The 23,199-nt window shown below is 29.3% G+C and overlaps 1 protein-coding gene and 2 long non-coding RNA genes across 4 annotated transcripts; 2 read left to right on the top strand and 1 right to left on the bottom strand.

Annotated features, from left to right (window-relative positions):
* Window positions 1-2,066: 2,066 nt before the first annotated feature.
* Window positions 2,067-2,515, bottom strand: LOC113364073. The gene is made up of 3 exons (XR_003366016.1): window positions 2,461-2,515; window positions 2,289-2,390; window positions 2,067-2,200 (listed from the first exon to the last, which is right to left on the bottom strand). It is a non-coding gene; the product is annotated as an uncharacterized LOC113364073 (long non-coding RNA).
* A 681-nt stretch (window positions 2,516-3,196) lies between these two features.
* Window positions 3,197-3,831, top strand: LOC113363866. Of its 2 annotated transcripts, XR_003365973.1 has the most exons (3): window positions 3,197-3,407; window positions 3,478-3,670; window positions 3,784-3,831. It is a non-coding gene; the product is annotated as an uncharacterized LOC113363866 (long non-coding RNA). The 2 variants fall into 2 exon arrangements; XR_003365972.1 differs by having other exon boundaries at window positions 3,377-3,670.
* Window positions 3,832-5,608: 1,777 nt separating this feature from the next.
* Window positions 5,609-6,700, top strand: LOC113363630 (zinc finger protein 525-like). The gene has a single exon (XM_026606120.1). It carries the CDS (start codon window positions 5,641-5,643, stop codon window positions 6,472-6,474), a length of 834 nt encoding a protein of 277 aa, XP_026461905.1. The 5' UTR covers window positions 5,609-5,640; the 3' UTR covers window positions 6,475-6,700.
* Window positions 6,701-23,199: the final 16,499 nt, after the last annotated feature.

Below are 23,199 nucleotides of genomic sequence, written 5' to 3'. Positions count from 1 at the left end.
GAATACATTTTATCAGTTGTCATGGTTTTTCAAACTGCGAAAGATATAGAAATCTTATTAATTTAACAATATGGTTTTTGGATGGTGAAAGTAGTATAGTTTTTAAGTTTCCACCTAAATTCATCAAATTTACTGAATGTCCTTTACTGGACAGTTGTAAATAAAAGAGTTAATAATAAAAAATCTAAATATTAAGCAATCAGTATCTACTTCTTTCTGTTTGGCTTTGGCTTGCGATAATTTTCTCATGCTTCATATCGTTTGGATGTTATTATTGCATGGTTCATATTGCAAATAATATAAAATGTTTATATATTATTGATTTTTATAAAAATGTTAAATAAAATAAGTACTATTCTTTTTTTATTCTTTGAAATTATTAGTATTTGATCTAAAATAAAATTGTTTAAATATAATTTTTAGTAAAATTATTCATTGGGCTAAATGATATTATTGATTTCGCTATCATTTACACTAGCTATATTGTTAGCAAAATTAATCTCATTATTTACACAAATTTGAAACATGTTGCTTTATTCCATTGAGTAGTGCAATTACTAAAAATGTATATAATTTGCAAAAGGTGGGTGCAAATTTGATTGTTTTATTTGTCCTAACGCCAGTAGGCTATATTATCACATTCAATTCTAGTTTGAATTTATTTTGTTATTATTATTAACGTCCTAGCCTTTATTTAGTCAAATGAGACCCTACTCATGACAAATTTGAAACTTGATCTTATAATACTTGAATACCAAATCAAAGCACTCCGTAATGTTGGTTTTAATATGTTCTGGAATAACTATATTTCGTTCTTTCTCAAATATTTGTCATATAAATAAATAAATAATTTGTTATTGCAAATTCCTAAATCTCGACGTTAAAGGCCAACATCTTTGCAAGATTCGATCCTAGACAATATTTGAATATGATATCTCCATCATATATTATTATATCGTATAGGATCTTCATATTCGGTTCTCAGGTTTAAACTACTCTTTTCGCCGAACGATATTTGTCGGCGACAACTTCATGTACAATCAAAGGTTATGACAGCTAAACACATAGATAAATAAGCATAAATAGATCGCTATCTCGGGCCATTTGATGTTACACTCATTTTAATTTACGAATAGATCACTACATGGCAGCACATGTACATACAGTATGTAAATTAACCCCTGATATTACTTCTACATTTGTACATAAAATTAATACAGCCCAAAAATCTGAAAAAAACTATTATTTGAAATAAGAACAAAACATACGAAATACAAAATATATTTTCAAATATATCACAGACATATTTTTGAAGAATTATAAACTAAACAGAAATAACTGACTACTATTAATTAAAGTATATTACAGACATATTTTTAAAGTACTTATTCTATTAATATTCTAGAAATAACTTATTCATATTAATTACTTAATGACTAATAATAATATATTAAAAATTTAAAAACTAAGAAGTAAAAAGCGCAGGAGTATTGATGATGGAATGACAAATTTAGAAGGAATGACAAGCAATGCAATAATTTAAAAGGATAAAAAGAACAGCACATTTTTAAAAAAGAATGAATACTTTCCAAACAAAATAATTCTAAAAACAATATATATATATATATATATATATATATATATATATATGATATCCAAATTGAGATAAAACTAAATTCCTAGGATTAAAATTCATTTACGAGACATTCTTGTTTATTATCTCTCCATTTAATAGTTATTTTGCTATCTAATCAATCATTAATAAAGTTATATTTGACGAAATCTTTGAATAGTTTCTGTATAAGGGTTTTTTTAAACGTAAGTAACCAAAACCTTGAACTACTTTTAATTTATACCAATTGTAGCTCAAATCTATCTATCGTTTTAATCCAGTTTTTATTGCAAGGAGGTTTAGTTAAAACTATAACTAAAGCCTTGCGCTTTATAAACTGTCTGGTCTTTGAGTATGCTTTCTTAATTGAGACATTATCAAAATTCTTGCCCTTACATTTTAAGTTTCCGGAATATTTGAAAACTTCTCAGAACATTGTATATTCTGTTGGAATTTATCCTTTAAATTATTGCATTGCATTTTAATCCCGAAACAAAATTTGATGTATCATACATCTTCTGGGTGTTAAGGCACTCCTACGCCTTATCATTGCATTCTGCGGCAATTTGCAGCTACCATCAAGGACTTCTATTGAATATATTGTTATATCATATTAATTGAAGATATTGTAATTATCATATTAAATATTTTTGCTGCAATTAGTATGAAAAAATACCTTTTCGGAAAACTGGTGTCAGAATAGGTGACTTTTAACCTGCACTTCACAATCTTAGAGGTGCTGCAAAAATCTTTTTCAAGGTGTTTAGGCTTCCATCTCCTAAGAACATAAGATTCATTTATTAATATTTTTTTGCAAATGTTATTGAAGTATTTAGAGTTATAATTACTTGTCCTTGTCCTTAGAGTTGCAGATTGTTCTTCTGGTTCTGTATCAGAGCATTCTCCAGCGACTTGAAAACTATTTTGTTATTGCCGTAAAGGAGACACTTCTATTTGGTTTCGATTTCAAATTATCGTTGATTTGTGCCACAAACCGAAGAGTTAGGTCATCCATTAAAAGATTCTTCGCCCTCTGCATCCAAATTGAAAGCATCTTTTTACACACAATTTTTTACACACAAATATATATAATATATATTTACACAAATATATATATATATATATATATATAACATTTTAATAGTATTGTGATGATACATATTCATTATATGCATACCTGATAATACATCATTATATACATACCTGATAATTAGATGCCGGAAAGACATGCATTTTTTTATTATATTTGGGGTTATAACAATTTGGCACATAACACTTTATCATTTTAACTTAATAATAAATGAAAAAAGTATTCACCAAAACATAATTATATATAAACAATCACAGAAAATCTCAACTACAATACGCGATGACAATTTGACAACTTATAGAAGATGGCCGATCAAATCAATGTAGATCAACAAGCCAGCTGCTAGATCAATGAAATTGGAAATCGTAGCGCCATCCTTCGAACTATTCAAATACCAATCCATTTCAAAACACGGTAATCTTCATGGGGGGTTATCTCTGAACAAATACGCTTTACCGTGTTTTGACATTGGGTATTGCCAAGCTTAGATTATAGATGGCTTACATTCGCTCAATTACAACAACGCTCGTTCGCGCATTTGACAGCCGTCGTACGAATGTGCCAATAACCTATATGTTGTTGCTAAATATTTCTGTTCTAGTGTTAAGTGTTCTGTTCTAAAGTTAATAAATAAATTTAGTATGGTCACGTGCCAAGTTGTTTCAACTAATGAATATTGAATTGCACGTCTTAAGTGATGGCCAGGTATGTATGATGAGTTATATTTATTTATATAATGAAAATGTATAATAATAATACACGATGAAAATGTCAGAAGTCAAACACTTTTCAATCAATTCAAGAAAGCATCCTAAAGTTCATGTTCTCCGGAGCCTAAATATGCCGGATTTGTACTATATGAATGTATTTTAATAATAATTATTTTAGAACTTGGTATATCAATGTCAATTCATAAAAATGATGTAGAGGCAGTGGCAGATTGTCGAAGGAGAGTAATCTTACTTCAGGTAACTAAATACAAGTTGCTTATATATTTTATTTTGAATAATGTAGTTGTATCTTTAAATCAAGTATCTGTCTTTCTTGTAATAATTTATATAATAATATGCTTCTTGTTTAGGCTTCTTTGAGCTGTATTGAAGTGTGTGGATTAGACAAATCTCCTTTACGGGAATCATGAAAGAGTTTTCCTCTCACACAGTCACAAATAGGAGAGCATTCTGATGTAGAATCAGGCGATAATTCTGATAGAGGGTAAACAAAACAATCTAATAAAAAAACACGACAGTGTGCAAATCCAGAGAAAGGGCCAAGTAATTTTAATTCTAAATACCATTTGCAAAGAAAATAAGTAAGGACATAATTCTTGCTTTGAAACTGTACAAAAAGTCTGCAAAGGTCTCAAATGCATACATTTTTATTCTGTTTATTGAAAACACCTGGCTTTATAGTTTTTTTTATCTTTTATGGAAGTTTTAATGTTAATGGATTCATCATGATCATAAAATGAGTAAATGTGATTTTTAAAAATCACTCATGCACAGAAACTATTTAAAGATTTCGTCAAATGTAACTTTATTAATGATTGATTAGATAGCAAAGTAACTATTAAATGGAGAGATAATAAAGAAGAACATCTCGTAAATGAATTTTAATCCTAGGAATTTAGTTTTATCTCTATTTAGTTTCGAGGTTTATTTTGTTTGGGAAGTATTCGTTCTTTTTTACAAATTTGCTGTTCTTTTTATTCTTTAAAATTTTTGCATTACTTGCCATTCCTTCTAAATTTGTAATTCCATCGTCAATACTCCTGCGCTTTTCACTTCTTAGTTTTTAAGTTTTTAAATATTATTATTAGTCATTAAGTAATTAATATTAATATCGTTAATTAATATTAATAAGTTACTTTTCTTTAGTTTGTAGTACTTTAAAAATATGTTTGTAATATACTTTAATTAATAGTAGTCAGTTATTTCTGTTTAGTTTATATTTCTTCCAAAATATGTCTGTGATATATTTGAAAATATATTTTGTATTTCGTATGTTTTGTTCTTATTTCAAATATTAAAATTTTTTTAGATTTTTTGGCTGTAATGATTATATGTACAAATGTAGAAGTAATACCAGGGGTTAATTTACAAAATGAACATGTGCTGCCATCAATAATCTTAGCTCCGCACTTCAATCGATGAAACGTCAAATCGACCGACATAGCTATCTATTTATACTTGTTTATCTATGGTAATCTTCATTTGTTCGGAGATTACCGGCCATGGCTAAACACTCGTTCCGACGACAACTTCATAGCGTCCGTTAAAAGTACGATCAAAGGTCAATGACCTTTTCTATGACCGCTAAACGTCAAAATTAGCATGGTTTAAGGTCGTGTCTAAATATTTTAACCCGTACTTGACACTTTTTTGGGTACTATAAAAACACTTTGCCATATTAAATTTCACTTAAATGTTCACTTAAACACAATTAATTAATTAGAAACAATTAACTTACACACAAACTTAGGTTATGCTTAGGTTATTCGTACAGCGAGTAAATACTTGACAGCTACTTGCACGAACCACGAACAATTTGTAGTTGAAATGAGTTCACATGAGCCATCTGTTTTTAAAAATTGGCACTACTCAAGACCAAAACAGTGCAACGCGCATTTGTTCGAAGATAACTCCCCATGATTTGGCATTTGTATATAAGGTCTATGGCATTTGGTCGTTCAAACTCGGCAACGGACATGACGCGAGATGGCGATCTATATTCATATTCATTTTATCTACGGAAACAGAAATGTCAAAATGTTTATGAATGTGCTGTGCATTATAAATGCTATGAATTATGTACATATTGCAATTAAACAAAACTATTATAAAGTTCTATTAAAACATTTACATTATATATTCGAAATATATAAATAAGCAATTGTGAGTGTCTTCAATAAGTATTTGTTACGTATTCGGACCTGAAAATGTCCGAGAAAACAAATTTTTGCACAACAATTAAAATTGAACCATTCGAATATGAAGAATTCGATGACTACAAAAGTGTGTCAGAGAATGAAGATATATTTCTACAGCGATTTCTAAAATCTGAGGTTACAATATGCGAAGAAATAAAGCAAGAAACGATTGAATATCAACATACAGAAATACCTTATATATTTAATGAAGAGAAAATTTCACAAGAACATCAAACAACCGATAATACGAAACAACCACATAAATATGAAATATGCAATAAAACATTTGCAACAAAATACATAATAAACAGACATAAAAGAAGTCATAATAAAAAGCGCCCATATAAATGTAGAGCATGCAATAAAACTTTCATAACCAAACAGTCATTAAAACAACATGAAATTGTCCATATCAAAGTACGACCTCATAAATGTGAGACATGCGATAAAACATTTAAAACAAAATATATACTAAAACAACATGCAATGATCCATACTAGACTACACTTTTATAAGTGTGAGTTATGCAATAAAACATTTGCATCAAAATACACATTAAATGTGCATGCAATGATTCATAATGGAGAGAGACCTTATAAATGTGAGATATGCAACAGGACTTATTCAACTAAACATTTATTGAAACAACATGAAATGATCCATATCAAAGTGCGACCTTATAATTGTGAGGCATGTGGTAAAACATTCAAATCAAAATATATATTAAAACAACATAAAATGATTCATATCGAAGAACACCCTAATAAGTGTGAGATATGCAATAAAACATTTACAACAAAATACATATTAAAGCGACATACATTAATTCATACTTCAGAATGACCTAATAAAATATTCATAACAATTTCTAAAGGAACATCAATAGATTTATGCTGCCGAATGAGATTTGTTCACACAAGTTCTACACAAATGTGCTTGTATATTTACAATGGAGAAAGAAATATAATGTAAGCAAAGTGACGACAAAAATGTAATGCATACATTTATTTAATTTATTGATTCTTGATTTCACTGACGAACCTGTCAGTAAACCATATGTAAGTATGTGTCAAACAACAAAAAAATCATAATAAAATAATAAATAAAACAATAAAATTAACTTACAATCTTCCCTATATTACACCTACTGAAGAAGTTCAATACAAAACAATTTATTATCTTTTTATCACACAACCTTGTTTCGTAAGAATTATTTTTTTTTAAAATGCGTCTTTGAAAAATATATGAATGCAGCCCTCAGTTTTCACCTTCATATCATACATCTCAATTTCATTTATCATTTTTAACCTGATCTATAACTGGTCAATTATTTTGTGAATGTTTTTCACAGAATTTTGATTCAGATTGTTCAAAGTTAATGAAATGGCTTAATTTTTCTTACAGGTTTTATTTGTTATATGCAGTAGGTGTTGATCAGCCCCAACACCCTTTAAATTTTCTGAAGACATTTTCTTTATTAACTTTCCAAGGGAAAAGTTAGTTTTCATAAAAAATGCAATTTGCTAATTTTATGTTTTCTCGATGTTTCAAGTCATTCTGAAGCAAATGAGACCAAATTTGGAAAAAAGTGTGTGTGTGTGTGTGCAACAGATTTTTTATCTTAAATCGACGTTTTCTGAAAAACGGCTGAACTGATTTCAAAAATTTAAAAGTCATTTGATGTATCTCGATAAGGACTATCGTTTGTCAGTTTTGCGCAATGATCGGCCGAGCCTTTTCTTCGTAAATAGTAGAAAAGTGAAAAAGAATTTATGCATGTTTTACCGGCGATTCTAATTTAATTTTAAAAATTAGTTGTACTTGATTTGCTGGCACAAGTTCTTGCAATTAACTGTTGAAAAAAAAATCGAGGATTTTTGTGAAGTTATTTTGACGGTAGTCTTCTAGAATCTAGACCATACTAAAATATTACGGCCCCTAAATCATTAAGTTTTAAAAATTTGTCAAAGTTTACAAAAATTAGTAATGTTTTTGTTCGTTTGCAAAATTAGACATTTCATCGACGTTTTCTCAGAAACGCCTAAATCGATTTGAAAAATTTAAAAGCCATTCGATCTCGATGAGGATTATCGTTTCTCAGTTTTAGGCAACGATCGGCCGAGCCGTTTCTTAGTAATTAACAGAAAGTGAAAAAATTTCGTCCAAGTTTTAATTCTGACTCGATTTTGAAAATTCAAAAACTATTTGAAAGGTATTATTTGGTATTCGTGCTGACTAGTTTTGGACAAAGATCGGCAGAGCCGTTTTTTCGTACTTAACTGTTGAAATTTTTTTTCGATAAAAATTTTGATGTTGATAAACATCATGGTTCTAAAGAACATACTAAAATTTCATGGCCATACGACCTTTAATTATTTAAAACTCTGTTTTGTTTGATTAAGTCAGTTATTACACATTTCGCGTCCATGCATCTTGCCTTAAGGCATAATGGCCATTTCAACTGGTTTTTAAGGCCACTTTCAACTGTTTTTTACATTGCTATGTGAGAAGACGTGGAAGGGGAAATGAAATCGACTGAAGCGTTTGTAGTGGACAATTTGAGCATTACGGGAGGCTACTATAACCGAAATATTAAACAAATACACGTGAAATATTTTTTATTTTAAATTTAAATAAATTAAACAAAAATGATTCCACAGTTGTTGTGTAGTGTAAAAACGGCAGTAGGAAAAATGAGTGTGAATTCTATAAATTTCTTACAGCCAAATGGAAATTAAATCATCGTGAACAGTGGATAGCTGCTGTTAGAAGGCTAAAGTAAGTATCATAACCTTATTGTTAAAAAAACAATGCGGAGTATTATAATTTGTTGTAAAATTGTTATGTATAGCAAAAAGAAAATTTATAAGTCAATAAATTCTTATATTATCAAAATTTAATGATTAAAAACATATATATTTTGTAAACAATTTGATTACATTTAATTAAGTTTAATACAGGGCTGAAATATTGAAAAATACAAATTTATTATATTAAATTAAATACATATATATTAATTACATATAATTATAGATTAAATTTAATTGAATGATTAAAATAAAAATAAAAGTTATCACAGAGCGATTTTTTTATTTTGCAAACTACAAAATATATATTTTGTAGTGTTGAGAATCACCGTGGGTTACGAAGCCATATGATTGCATTTGTAGTGAGCTTTTTATTGAATGTAAAAATCAGATGAGGTGTTGAGTCCTAGCTACTTCCCAACAATACTTCTTTCAATTTACAAGTCTCGAAAAGTTAATGTAGTTTTTTTCCCTTCATTGTTTAGTCATTGTTTCCGGCTGGAATTTTATTTGATGGGTGATGGACTCAAATCATGTCTTTATAATAATGCCTTAATCTTTAGTTTGACCAAAAATAATAAAAACTAGTGGGGCGCATGGCATCGTGCCTTAAGGCAAATTGCTGGAACTTTCCGTACCAAAAATTAATATTTTTTTGAAAACGATTAACATTTTTGAAAAAATTTCACTTAATAAAATGAAATTTTTGAGAAACTATCAGTTTGACAAAAAATTACTTTTTTTTGAAAAAAAAAATATTTTCTTTACTTTGACATATTTTGGAACTTCTGAACTTTTTTTTCAAAACAATCATATTGCTTTAACTGCATAGAGACGAAATATCAAAGCGTTACGCGAAGCGGCGCCGCGTCGCCGTCTAACGGATAAACATTGGTACGGAACCCATAGAAATGTGAACAAAATTTATACTTATTGTTAAAATCTCTATAAAATATCTGATAATTTGATGTGCATATGTCTAATGATCATTTTTGACCGCCAAATGGCATTTTTTTTACTTTTTTCACTAGATCTCCGAAACAGATAGACCTGCCTTCATAAAAATTTGATCAGTTCTTCATCTTGTTAATACAAGTAAAATGTTTTTTGAATCATTAAAATCGGACGCTCCGATCTCTTAAAAACCGAGTTACTATTTTTGGCACTTTTTCCCCGTATCTTCGAAATGGCTAAACTTGCCTTCGCCAAAAACTAATCAGCACTTCTCCTTATCAATACGAATCAAATGTTTTTTGAATTATTCAAATCGCTTCATTCGTGTTCCCGAAATCGTCGACAAAAATTTGTATCCGCACTCACATACATACGCTCACACACACACATACATCCATTTATTCTAAGGTATGCCAAAATGTTCAGAAGATTTTGAAACGTAAAGATATATGAAAAAATTCATTTTCGATTTTTTTGCGATTACTTTAACTTGCCCTACGGGAACTTAAAAATCAGTAAATTAAATCATTATTCACTTACCTTATTGAATTATTTTTATCATTATTATAATTTTGTTATTAAGAACTATACTGATATTTTGACATAAGTTTTAAGCAACTCAACCTTATAAATGTTTACTGGATTTATTAACTTCCCGAAGGAGAAGTTTATGTTCATCAAAAAATCCGAATTGCTAATTTTATGTTTTCTCGACGTTTCAAGCCATTCTGAATCGAATGAGATTAAATTTGGAAAAAGTATGTGTGTGTGTGTGCGTGTATGTGAACAGATTTTTTGCCGTAAATCGGCGTTTACTCGAAAGCGGCTGGACCAATTTCAAAAATTTAAAAGCCACTCGATATATCTCGTTGAGGACTATTATTTGTCAATTTTGTGCGACGATCGGCCAAGACGATCGAAATCGATTTTGAAAATTCAAAAATCGTTCGAAAGATATTGGTTGGGAATCGTGCTGATAAGTTTTTGGTAGAGATCGGCCGGGCCGTTTTTTTGTAATAAAGTTTTTTTTTTTTTAAAAATTCGACTATTTTTATGATAATTTGTTAGACGGTAGATACCATAGTCTTCTAGATCATACTAAAATATTACCGCCCTACGACAACTGGTTTAGCTTTAAAAATTCGTAAAAGTTTGCAAAAATTAGTATTTCATCGACGTTTGCTCAAAAACGCCTGAACCGTTTCTTTGCAATTTGGAAAAAAGTGTTAAACCTTTTGTCCACATTTAAACTCATACTACCGAACCGATTTTAAAAAATCAAAAACTGTTCGAAAGATATTAGTTTGGAATGATACTGATTAGTTTTAGGTGAAAATCTACCGAGCCGTTTTCTTGTAATTAACTGTTGAAAAAAAAAATTAGGCCGAATTTTTATGGAACTTTTTTTGGCGATATATATCATGGTCTTATAGAACCTTCAGAACTATTACGACCTTACGACAAGTAGTTTAATTTTAAAAATTCATCAAAGTTTGAGAAAATGAGAAGTTTTTTTGACGTTTGTTAAGAATAAAATTAGATGATTTAGTTGGTATAACGATAGTGTACTTGGTCTTCAACATAGTAAACCATTAAAGTCCTACGAAAACTGGTGCAATTATAATTATTGATTAATTAAAATTATTGATTTTTGAAATTTTGTTTTTAGAAAATACTCCGAGTTAACGTGCTCGTTCGTTCGTTTGCAATGATGTGTGATAAATCCACTCGAAATACTTATAATCACTCATAAATTAATTTATTTTTTATGGATTAAGTTGATTATTTACAAATATCGGGAAGTTTATGTAACTTTTGCCTCAAGGCTAAATACCAAACCAACTAGTTTATTTATTTTATCATTGTACTTCTCTGTGCTTTAAAGTGCATTGAAGTAAATTTTAAAATGTCGATAACTATTCAACTTTCACTTTTTCATTGTTACTTGTTTATTATTACTTATAACATTTCTTTATTAACCTATTTTTCATAATCATATAAAAACACATAAAAGGCGCACGCTGATGGCCTCCAGTAGTTCCTATTTAGTCTGGCGCTGCAGTCGTACACATAGCGATATAAAAATTAATGTCAATATTCGCTCAGAGCGTGACTGCAGCGCCCATGCAGCGCCGGAATAAATATGAACTAATTAAGGCTATCAGTGTGTGGTTTTTATGGGTTTTATACCTCTGTTAAAGAAAAATGATATTAAATGATGATATTGAAATTATTAAATTTACTTCAACGCACTTTAAACATAGTTAAGTGTAATGATTAATTTAATAAAGAAATGCAGTAAACATTTTCTAGGATAAGTGCCCTAAAGCTTATGTCATGAGCTCGGAATAGTTCTTGATAAAAACAATTTAATGATGATAAAAATATTTTATCAATAGAATAAGTAAATAATAAATTAATTCACTCATTTTTTTATTATTTTTGGTCAAACTAAAGACTTAGACATTATTATGAAGACATGATTTAGGCATTATTATAAAGACAAGACCCATCAAATAAAATTGCAGGAAAAAACGACTTTAACTTTTCGAGTCTTGTAAATTGAAGGAAATATTGTTGACAAGTAGGTTGGTCTCAATACCTCGTCCGCGATCATAGGGCTTGGGAAGCCACGGTGATCCATCAACACTACAAATATATATTTTGTTTTATTTCAGCATTGTATTAATTAAACTGATTGTAAAATAAACATTTTATGCTATGTGATAACTTTTATTTTTCTTTTAATCATAAAATTACATTTATTATATAATAACATGTAATTAATAGATAGATAATAGTGTAATAGTTCAATATACAATATATAAATATATATTTATCATTATTTCAGCCTTGTATTCATTACATTGTTTGCAAAACAATTTTTTCCAGTAAATTAAATTTTTATAAAATAACAATTTATTGACTTATAATTTTTCTTTTTGCTAAACATAACAATTTTACAAATATTCATAGTACTCCGAATTGAATTTTTATAACAGTAAGGTTATGATACTTACTTTATTCTTCTAACCGCGATCCACTTTTCCCGTTGATTTTCTTTCCACTTAGCTGTAGGAAATGTATAGAATTTGCAGTCACTTTTTCTGCTCTTATTTCTACAACCCACTACACAACAGCTTTGGTGGCTCATTTTTAATTATCTTATTTAAATTTGAAATAAACAAATATTGTATGTGTTTTTGTTTAAAATTTCTGTCATAATAGCCTACTTTAATGCTCAAAGTAGCCACAACGAACGCTTCGGTCGATTTGACTTCTCCTTCCATGCCTTCGCACATAGCCTATAGGGTAGAGCAGGGTCAGCGGATAAAAAGGTCTACTTTAATTTACGTTATTTAGATGTTTTATAATATGCTTTATTATTTTTATTTGAGATGTAAAAGATTTTTATATAACCTCTATAAAAAAAACTATATTATGGTTGGGGTAAAAAGAATCAACTGAACCTTTACGATGGCAAAGGTGTGAAAAATAAGATATTAGTAAATAAATAAGTATATTAAGTTAAAAAAATATTTTCACAAAAGATAAATTAAATTAATAGTTATTGAAATTTGTATTTGGCATTGGGCAGATAATGTAGTTTCTAGTTTGGAAAATCACTTATAATTAGTAAATTTGGGTGTCTTTGCCCACTATGGGCTAAACAGGGACAGATGAAATTTTTTAGATAATGGGCAAATAAACATATTTCTATTTTTAGGTAATAACTGGAACATTTTCTGAACATATTTGATAGTTGGTTGTTTATTTAAAGTATAAATTCTGCTGGTATGGGACATTTTGCTCGAAGTAGCATTTTTGGTTAGATTTTTATTCATATGCATAACACAGCAAAGCGGGCACCAATAGTTGAAATATAAAAGTGCAAAATAATAGATAGTATTAAACACAGTGCTGGATTTATAGTAGGGGTAGTTGGGGCTACTGCCCAAGGCGGCAAAATTTGGATAGTAAAAAAAATTCTATACAATTAACTCATTTTCTTAATAACATTTTTTATTCAAGAAATATAATTAACAAAACATAATACGATTGCAATGCATAATTTGACAATTTTGCTAATAAAAAGATTCGTAAACGAGCTGAAAGTTTAAGAAAAATATGTTTTTCAGATCTCGAGTACTCTTAAGATGACGAATTTGTGGACTTCCAAGCGCCATAGCCATAGCGCCAAAATAAAAATTAAATAAGTGACGCATGGCATTATGCCTTAAGGCAAGTTACCGAAACTTTCAGTGCTGAAAATTCCATTTTATAAAGAGCTTTCAAATTTTTTAAAAAATGAAAAAAATTGAATTTAAAAAACCTTTTTTATATTTTGATGTTTTCGAAAATTATAAATTTTTATTTATTAAATTTATTAAAATTGAAATTTATTTGAATGATAATGATTCCTATTGATAACGAGACGTGCTTATTGGCCAAGGCAAGTCCAACTTTTTCCAATATACTGGCCAAAATTCCAAAAATGATTATTCAGTTTTTGAGAAACGGAACGTCCAATATCATTAAAAAAATTACATGTATAGACAAAATGAAGAACTGCTTGAATTTGTGGGAGGCAATTCTCGGTGATCAAATAAAAAAAATTGAGATTTTAAAAAACATTTGGCGGTCAAAAGTGATCATTAGACACATGCAGGGCCGTGCCTGACCAGCGTGCAGTGCGTGCACCGCACGCAGGCGGCCAAATCAAAAAATGAAAAAGTTTAAAGGCGGCCATACACGAAAAGCGGCCATAACAAAAAGCGGCTGTAATAAAAAGCGGTCGCATTGAAAGTCCACTGCATTTCATCCGCAGTATTGAAAATCCGCTGAGTTAAAATCAGGCGAAGACGGCCGGATTGCAAGCGAAATCGTATTAAAAAGCGGCCTTTGAAAGCTGTGTTTCCAAATTATTAATAAGTGTATAAACTTGGTGTAAGGTGTAACTTTGCCTTAGCAAAATGCATGAATTTTTGAACACGTGTAAATAATCTACTTAACTATAAACAAAATATTAATTTATGAGTGCATCGCAATGTGAAAAACTGTCGCAGATTATTCAATTTTATACAAATTTTCTAAAGATGTTAGTTATTTTTAACTTCCCGTAGGGTAAGTTATTGTAATGGGCCGAAAATCGGAATTGAAAATTTTTACATTTCTCGACGTTTTGAAGGTTTCTGAACATTTTGGCATACCTCAGAAAAAATGAATGTGTGTGTGTGTGTGTATGTATGTATGGATACAAATTTCCAGTCACGTTTCTGGGCGAACGGATCAACCGATTTGAATGGTTCAAAAAGCATTCGATTCCTATCGATTGGGAAAAGAGCTGATTAGTTTTTGGCAAAAGAAGGTCCAGCCGTTTCGAGGATACGGAGTATCCGATTTGAATGATCTAAAGAACATTCAATTAGTAATGATTGGGAGAAGTGTTTATTAGTTTTTGGCAAAGGCAGGCCCAGCCATTTCAATGATACGAAGCTAAATATGTAAAAAATGGCAGTTTTTGAGAGAACTAAGCGTCCGATTTGAATGATTCAAAGAACTTTCTGCTTGTCTTAATAAAATAATTGATTTTGAAAAAAAAAATTTGTCCCATTTTTTTTTTTTTTTTTTTAATTTTTTGTAAATCGAAAATAATTCAGATTTTATTTTTAATTCTGACTATAGTTCTAATATACTTTAAACAAATAATTTCAACGTTGCAATTCAGTTTATATAATTCTTATAAATATTAGACAATGTTACAATATTTATAATAATCTATTTGAAAACATTCAGTATTCCTCGAACATTTCGTGACGGTACGGGAAGTTCCAGCAATTTGCCTTAAGGCACGATGCCACCTACCCCACTAGTTTATAAATGGTTTCAAAATTAAATATTATTGGACAAGAAAAAAACGTGTAGTATGTTCATTAAGAACAGGATCCAAAATCGCCAAAAAAATTTGTTAATCAATAACTGAGAAAGGACTCGACGGATCATTGACAAAAACTAATCAGCACGAGTCTCAAATAATACCTTTGTAATGGTTTTTGGATTTTCAAAATCGATTCAAAATCGAATTTAGACTATAATGTGGACGAACAATTTGTCACTTTTGACAATCCTAAAAGAACGGCTCGGCCGATCTTGAAGCAAAAGTAACCAGCACGAGCGCTTATTGAATTTCATCGATTTTTCAAATAAGATTGCGCATTTTTAAAAAAACGTCGACTAAAGATGAAATTTTTCCTCACGTAAAAAAGTGCTGCTCATTTTTTCAAACTGTGATAATATTTTGAAACTTAAAACGACAAAATATTTAGTTATATTTGATATCATAATCACTATCGCCAAATATCATCGTAAAAATATATTAATATGAATATTTAACGATTAAATACCAAGAAACGATGCGTCCGATCTCTTAAAACTAATCAGCACGAATTCCAAATGATATCTTTCAAACAGTTTCTGAATGTTTAAAAATGATGCAGGATTTTTGGCCAAAACATGTACGAAAATTTTCTGTTGATTAGAAAGCGTTTGGCCAATTGTTGCACAAAACTGACAGACGGTAGTCGTTATCTAGTTACATCAAATGACTTTTAAATTTTTGAAATCGATTTACCCGGTTTTCAGAGAAAACGTTGACAAAACATTGAAAATCGGCTCTTATACACACTTCTTTTTACAAATTTGATCTCGAACGATTCAGAGCGATTAGAAACGTAGAGTAAACATAAGAATTACATGTCGAGAACATATTTGATATTTTCCTATTACGTTATTTTCAAGGGCGGCCAAAAAATGCTCGCACGCAGGCGGCCACATACCCAGGCACGGCCCTAGATACATGTACATTAAATTATCAGATATATTAATAATAAGTATAAATTTTGTTTACATTTATATGGGTTCTGTAACATTGTTAACTTCCCGTAGGGCAAGTTATCGCAAAAAAATCGAAAATGAAAATTTTTATATATCTTTACGTTTCAAAGGTTTCTGAACATTTTGGCATACCTTAGAAAAAATAGATGTATGTGTGTGTGTGAATGTATGGATACAATTTTTCGGTCACGTTTTAGTCAAAGGCAGATATAGCCGTGTCGAAGATACGGAGCAAAGACTGGAGAAAATGGAAATCGAATTTTTGAGAGAACGGAGCATCCGATTTGAATGATCTAAAAAACATTCAATTAGTAATGATTGGGAGAAGTGGTTATTAGTTTTTGGTAAAGGCAGGCCCAGCCATTTCGAAGATACAGAGCTAAATGTGCTAAGAATGGCAGTTTTTAAGAGAACTAATGTAAGCGTCCGATTTAAATGATTTAAACAACTTTCTGTTTGTTTTAACAAAATAATTGATTTTGAAAAATAAATTTTTTGTTTCATTTTTTTTTTTTAGTTTTTTTTGTATATCAAAAATGATTCAGATTTTATTTTTAATTCTGACTGAAGTTCTAATTAACTTCAAACAAATAATTTCAACATTTTGCAATTCAGTTTATATAGTTCTTATAAATATTAGACAATGTTACAATATTTATAATAATCTATTTGAAAACATTCAATATTCCTCGAACATTTCGTTACGGTACGGGATGTTGCAGCAATTTGCCTTAAGGCACGATGCCATACACCCCGCTAGTTTTTAATTAGCATCGTTAGAAAGGCTATTATTTTTTTTTTCGCTATCCAAAATTTAATTTTTGTTCATGTGGTAGAACACTTTCAAAAGTTGAAAAAATAACCTGAGCAAGTACACGCTTGCGCTCATAGAACAGCCGCGTAAGTCGTCTCTCAATTGCAAAGGCGAGTAGAGCTCTGCTAGAGTGTTCGCAGCGCGCGTCTTATAACAAAATCTGTATATTGAGCAATTTTATGTAAATCATTTAATAATGCACTATATTTGTACATTTATATTATGAATAATTTTATATTTGTTTATGCGTAAAATAAATATATTTATTAACATCCCTTAGAGTAAGTTATTGTAATTGTCCAAAAATTGAAATTGAAAAATTTTACATTTCTCGACGTTTTGAAGGTTTCTGAACATTTTAGCATACCTCAGAAAAAATGGATGTGTGTGTGTGTGTGAATGTATGGATACAATTTCTCGGTCACGTTTTTGGGCGCACGGATCAGTCGAATTCAATGGTTTAACAAACATTCGATTCCTATTGATAGGGAAATGTGCTGATTAGTTTTTGGCAAAGGCAGGTCTAGCAGTTACGGAGATAAAGAGCAAAGAGTGCAGAAAATAGTTATCGAGTTTTCAAGAGAACGGAGTATCCGATTTGAATGATCAATTTCAATTAGTAATTAATGGGAAAAGTATGGTTATTAGTTTTTGGCAAAGGTAGGCCTAGCCATTTTGAAGATACAGAGCTAAATGTTTGAAAAATGGCAGTTTTTGAGAGAACTAAGCATCCGATTTAAATGATTCAAAGAACTTTCTGCTTGTTTTAACAAAATAATTGATTTTGAAAAAAAAATTGTATTTTCAAATAAATCAGATTTTATTTTTAATCTTGACTAAAGTTCTAATATACTTTAAATAAATAATTTCAACTTTGCAATTCAGTTTATATAATTCTTATAAATATTAGACAATGTTACAATATTTATAATAATCTATTTGAAAACATTTAGTATTCCTCGAACATTTCATTACGGTATGGGAAGTTCCAGCAATTTGCCTTAAGGCATGATGCTATACACCCCACTAGTTTATGTATTATTTTTATATATTTGTATTTGTGTAATCAATTATTTCAATTTCAACTTTATATCTTAAAACTTAATATTCGTTTTAAAATGCACTAATGTACTATATATGATTTATATTTTATACAATTTTTCCTAAATAAAAGATGAAAAATATGTACAAATAATAATATTATATCGGCATTTGATTTTTATTCGTGCTACAGCGATGTAATGCAAGTATATATATATATATATATATCTATATATATATAAATCTCGTGTCACGATGTTGGTTCGCGATGGACGCCCAAACTACTGGACCGATTTTAAATTTTATTGGCTCAACGTGTGCCTATATATCCAACTTAGGTTATAGGAAATTTTGAAAAGTAAATTTAAAATATAAATATATAATTTTTATAAATTTCTAAAAATTTTGACATAAAATGGCCAAAAAAAAAACAAAACACTAAAATGACAAATGTCAAAATTTATGGAAAACTCGAGAAAAAAAGATTTATGATTTTTGAAAAAAAAATTGACGGTTCAAAAAATTTAATTCACAATACAATAAAAGTATATCTATACATATACATATATAGATATACCCAGCATTTATATCCAAATTAGATGAAATGCTATATTCAATATCACAATTTATAGTTTTAAATCTAATTAAAAGTCAATGTTTATAAATTTGAATAAATGTTGACATGAAAATCGTCAAATGTCATTTGTCAATATTTATGAAAATATTTTAATTATATAAATAGATTTACAATTTATATTTATTTTATTAGCTTACCAAATTATTTCGGATACCAAAACTTCATCAAAACCTTTTAGATCAGAGATCGCAATAAAAAAGCGACATATTGAATTTAAAATTAATCATAAACAAAAATTTGACATTTCACAAAAAAAAATGTTTAACGACTTCAATAAGAAACAAATAAATTAATTATTCCAAGTTATATTGCCGAACAAATTATAGATACAACACAATATTGTAAAATAAATATCATATATTAATTTTCGACCAAAAAGGAAATATTTTTAAAATTGTATATTCAGATAAAGATACTGATTTGTTAATTTAGACTGAAACCTGATTTATTCATTAATTTTAAAAAAAATGACATAAACAAAATTAAAATAAACAAAATACCTGCATCATGCGTTGGAATTAATTATCGAAGTATAAAGAAATTTGTGTAATTAAAATAAATTATTATTATTATATGAGTTGAGATAAATTTTGATTGCCATCGCAAACGTTAATCATACAGAAAATTGTAACCTCTTAAATGAAATAGTACAATCTGAAGGTATCATTGCAATCTGACAAAAACAAACTAGACAAACTAAATATTATATCATATTATATTAAATTTCGATCCAAAAGAAAATATTTTGCGTTATAATTAATTTCAAATGAAATGCAAATGTCAAAAATCAGATCTTTATGTAAAAAAATATTTATTTCCACAATATTCCTGTGTTGAATTTGCACTTTTTTATGAATTTAACAATCATATAATATATTCATTGAAGACTTATTAATAATTATTAATTTTTAAAAAATAAATATTGACGTATTTAACATGACAAAAGTATAATAAACAAAACGCTATGAAGCGAGTGAATTAATTTTTGAAGTATGAAATGTTCGGATTTCTCAGAACCTTATCCATGTTAGTTTCAGGGATAGTATGAATATCAATTTGCAGTCGAAAATTTATATGATAAGCGATTAAAACATTATAGATCACAATAAAAAAGCGACATATTGAATTTAACATTAATCATGAACAAAATTCTGACAGTTCAAAAAAAAATGAATTTTTAACGACTTCTATAAGATACAAATAAATTAATTATTCCAAGTTATGTTATAGGCAATATTGGCAATCAAATTATAGATATAAATTATATCATATTATATTAAATTTCGAACCAAAAAGGAAATATTTTGGCATTTAAAAATTTAGTGCATATTGGATATATGAAATTGACATTCAATATTTTTAAATTAAATGCAAAAGTAAAAAATCTGATATTTATATAAAAATTATATATTTAGATAATGGTACTGCGATGATTCAGACTAATAGCCAAAATGCTCTATTTTTTATGTGACCAATTCGCATTCTTATAACGGTACTCATGTCCATGCTGTTTTCAGTTATCTTCTAAAACCACGGTTTCGAATGAATATCTGGATTTATTTCATGATAAACTTTTCCTTTTCTTTGACTAATGTTGTCGAATATACTTTGCCATTTTTCTCTTTCTTTTTTATGACTATTTTATTAATATCTGCTGATAAAATGTTGTTTATTTCGGTTCCCAAATAACATCCATTCTTGGCCAGCTCGTCCGCTCTTTCATTTTCGATTCTTGCATGTCCCTTTATCCACATAAATTTTAGGTCAAATCCTTTCATTTTTAGACTCATAGTTTTATCTATTATTTCATATACTATTTTATTTGCTTTAATTTTCGTTAGTTCTATTTATAGCTTCTAGAGCTGATTTACAGTCAGATAAAATAACACTCTTTGTAATTTGTTTTTCTTCTATTATATTTATTGCTATTTTGATGGCCATAATCTCGGCAGTGAAACTAGAAGTTCTTTTGGGCAATTTATATTTCTGTTCTATATTGAGTACTACGGGTACATACACGGCGCAACCAGCACCTTCTTTCTTTGATCCATCCGTAAAAATAAGTGTGTAATTTGGATATGTTTTTTCAGTAATTTTATCTAATATTTTGTTATTTTGGTACCCACCTATATTCCAAAGGATAGCGGAACTGGCAATCTAGATGTTGCGCAATTAACTATTTATATTTATTTATCCATTGGTAGCTACTAACTAAGAGTGGGTTTTCTTTCCTGTTCCAATTTGTATTTCCCTCACATAATTCTTTTAGATTATTCAATGTTTGTATCACTATTTCGTCGTTTCTGCTTACCTCAGTGGCGGATCCAGGGGGGGTCACGCGGGTCATGACCCCCTCCTGAACCTGTTTTAGGACTTAGATAAAACACTAATTCAACAACAAAATTACTTTATAATGATTTTATTTATGTATTTTGTTACCAAACACATTTTATAACTTGAATATTTAACTGATTGTAGACGAATGACGGAGTCAAAAACCCTAAAATTTAAGGATTTTCTAATCGTATTGCAAATATATGTTTTATTACAGTTTAGGAACAAAATTTCATTCAAAAATAAAAAAATTTAACTGATTGTGAGTGGTCCTTATGCATGAACTTTCAGTAATCCTAACATCTGTAAATAGACGACTTAATCAATATATATTATATACTAGTGGGGTGTATGGCATCGTGCCTTAAGGCAAATTGCTGGAACTTCCCGTACCTTAACGAAATGTTCGAGAAATATTAAATGTTTTCAAATAGATTATTATAAATATTGTAACAATGTCTGATATTTATAAGAATTATTTAAACTGAATTGCAAAGTTAAAACTATTTATTTGAAGTATATACGTTTTAAACTTTAGTCAGAATCAATATTAAAATCTGAAATATTTTCCATATACAAAAAAAAGTTTTGAAAAAAAAATTAAGCCAAATTTTTTTCAAAAGCAATTATTTTGTCAAAACAAGCAGAAAGTTCTTTGAATCATTCATATCGGCCGCTCAGTTCTCTCAAAAACTGCCATTTTTTGCACATTTAGCTCAGTATCTTCGAAATTGCTGGACCTGCTTTTGCCAAAAACTAATCACCTCATCTCACAATCATTACAAACTCAATGATTTTTAGATCATTCAAATCGGATACTCCGTTCTCTCAAAAACTCGAATTATATTTTCTGCACTCTTTACTCCGTATCTCCGTAACTACTGGACCTGTCTTTTCGAAAAACTAATCAGCACATCTCTCTATCAATAAGAATCGAATATTTTTTGAACCATTCAAGTCGGTTGAACACGTGGACGAAAAATTGCGGACATACAAAGCACACACACACATCAATTTTTTCTGAGGTATGCCAAAGTGTTCAAAAACCATCAAAACGTCGAGAAATGCAAAAAAAATCATTTTAGATTTTCGGCCCATTACTATAACTACCCTACGGGAAATTAATAATGACTGATTTAGAGAAGTATACCTAATCGCTGTAAACCATTTCGAAGTGGGAAACTACGGCAATTTTTTTTTCATATATAGTAGTTACTTTTAACTTCCCGAAGGAGAAGTTTATGTTTTCATCAAAATATCCGATTCGCTAATTTTATGTTTTCTCGACGTTTCAAGCCAGTCTGAATCGAATGAGACCAAATTTGGAAAAAGTATATCATGTGTGTTTGTGTGTGTGTGTGTGAACAAATTTTTTGCCGAAAAACGGCGTTTTCTCAAAAACGGCTGGACCGATTTCAAAAACTTAAAAGCCATTTGATGTATCGCGATGGGGACTTGCGTTTATCAATTTTGCGCGACGATCAGCTAGTCGTTTCTTTGTAAATAGCAGAAAAGTGAAAAAATTTTCGTTCACGTTTTAGCCCGCAATTCTGAATCGATTTTGAAAATTCAAAAACCGTTCGAGAGATATTGATTGGGAATCGTGCTGATGAGTTGTTAGTAGAGATCGGCCTGGCCGTTTTCTTGTAATAAAGTGTTGAAAAAATTTTTTGACAGTAGATATCATAGTCTTCTAGATCATACAAATACGGCCACACGACAACTCGTTTAGCTTTAAAAATTCGTCAAAGTTTGCAAAAATTAGTATCGTTTTTTTGGCATTTGTCAAAATTAGACTTTTCATCGGTGATTGCTCAAAAACGTTTGGACCGATTTCAGAAATTTAAAAACCATTTGATGTGTGTATGAATGAGGACTAACGCTTGTCAGTTTTGTGCGACAATCGGCAGAGCCGTTTCTTTGAAATTCGGAAAAAATATTCAAACTTTTCGTCCACATTTAAGCACAAACTACTGATTCGATTTTAAAAAATCAAAAACTGTTTGAAAGATATTAGTTGAGAATGAAACTGATTAGTTTTAGGTGAAAATCTACCGAGCCGTTTGCTTGTATTTCATCGTTGAATA

This window comes from Ctenocephalides felis, unplaced genomic scaffold (assembly GCF_003426905.1).
Source record: "Ctenocephalides felis isolate EL2017-DRISC unplaced genomic scaffold, ASM342690v1 CF-g0.4_SCAFFOLD_00845, whole genome shotgun sequence".
Taxonomy (NCBI): domain Eukaryota; kingdom Metazoa; phylum Arthropoda; class Insecta; order Siphonaptera; family Pulicidae; genus Ctenocephalides; species Ctenocephalides felis.
Note: the sequence above shows the minus strand (reverse complement) of the source record. Positions and strands in the feature narration are given on the sequence as shown.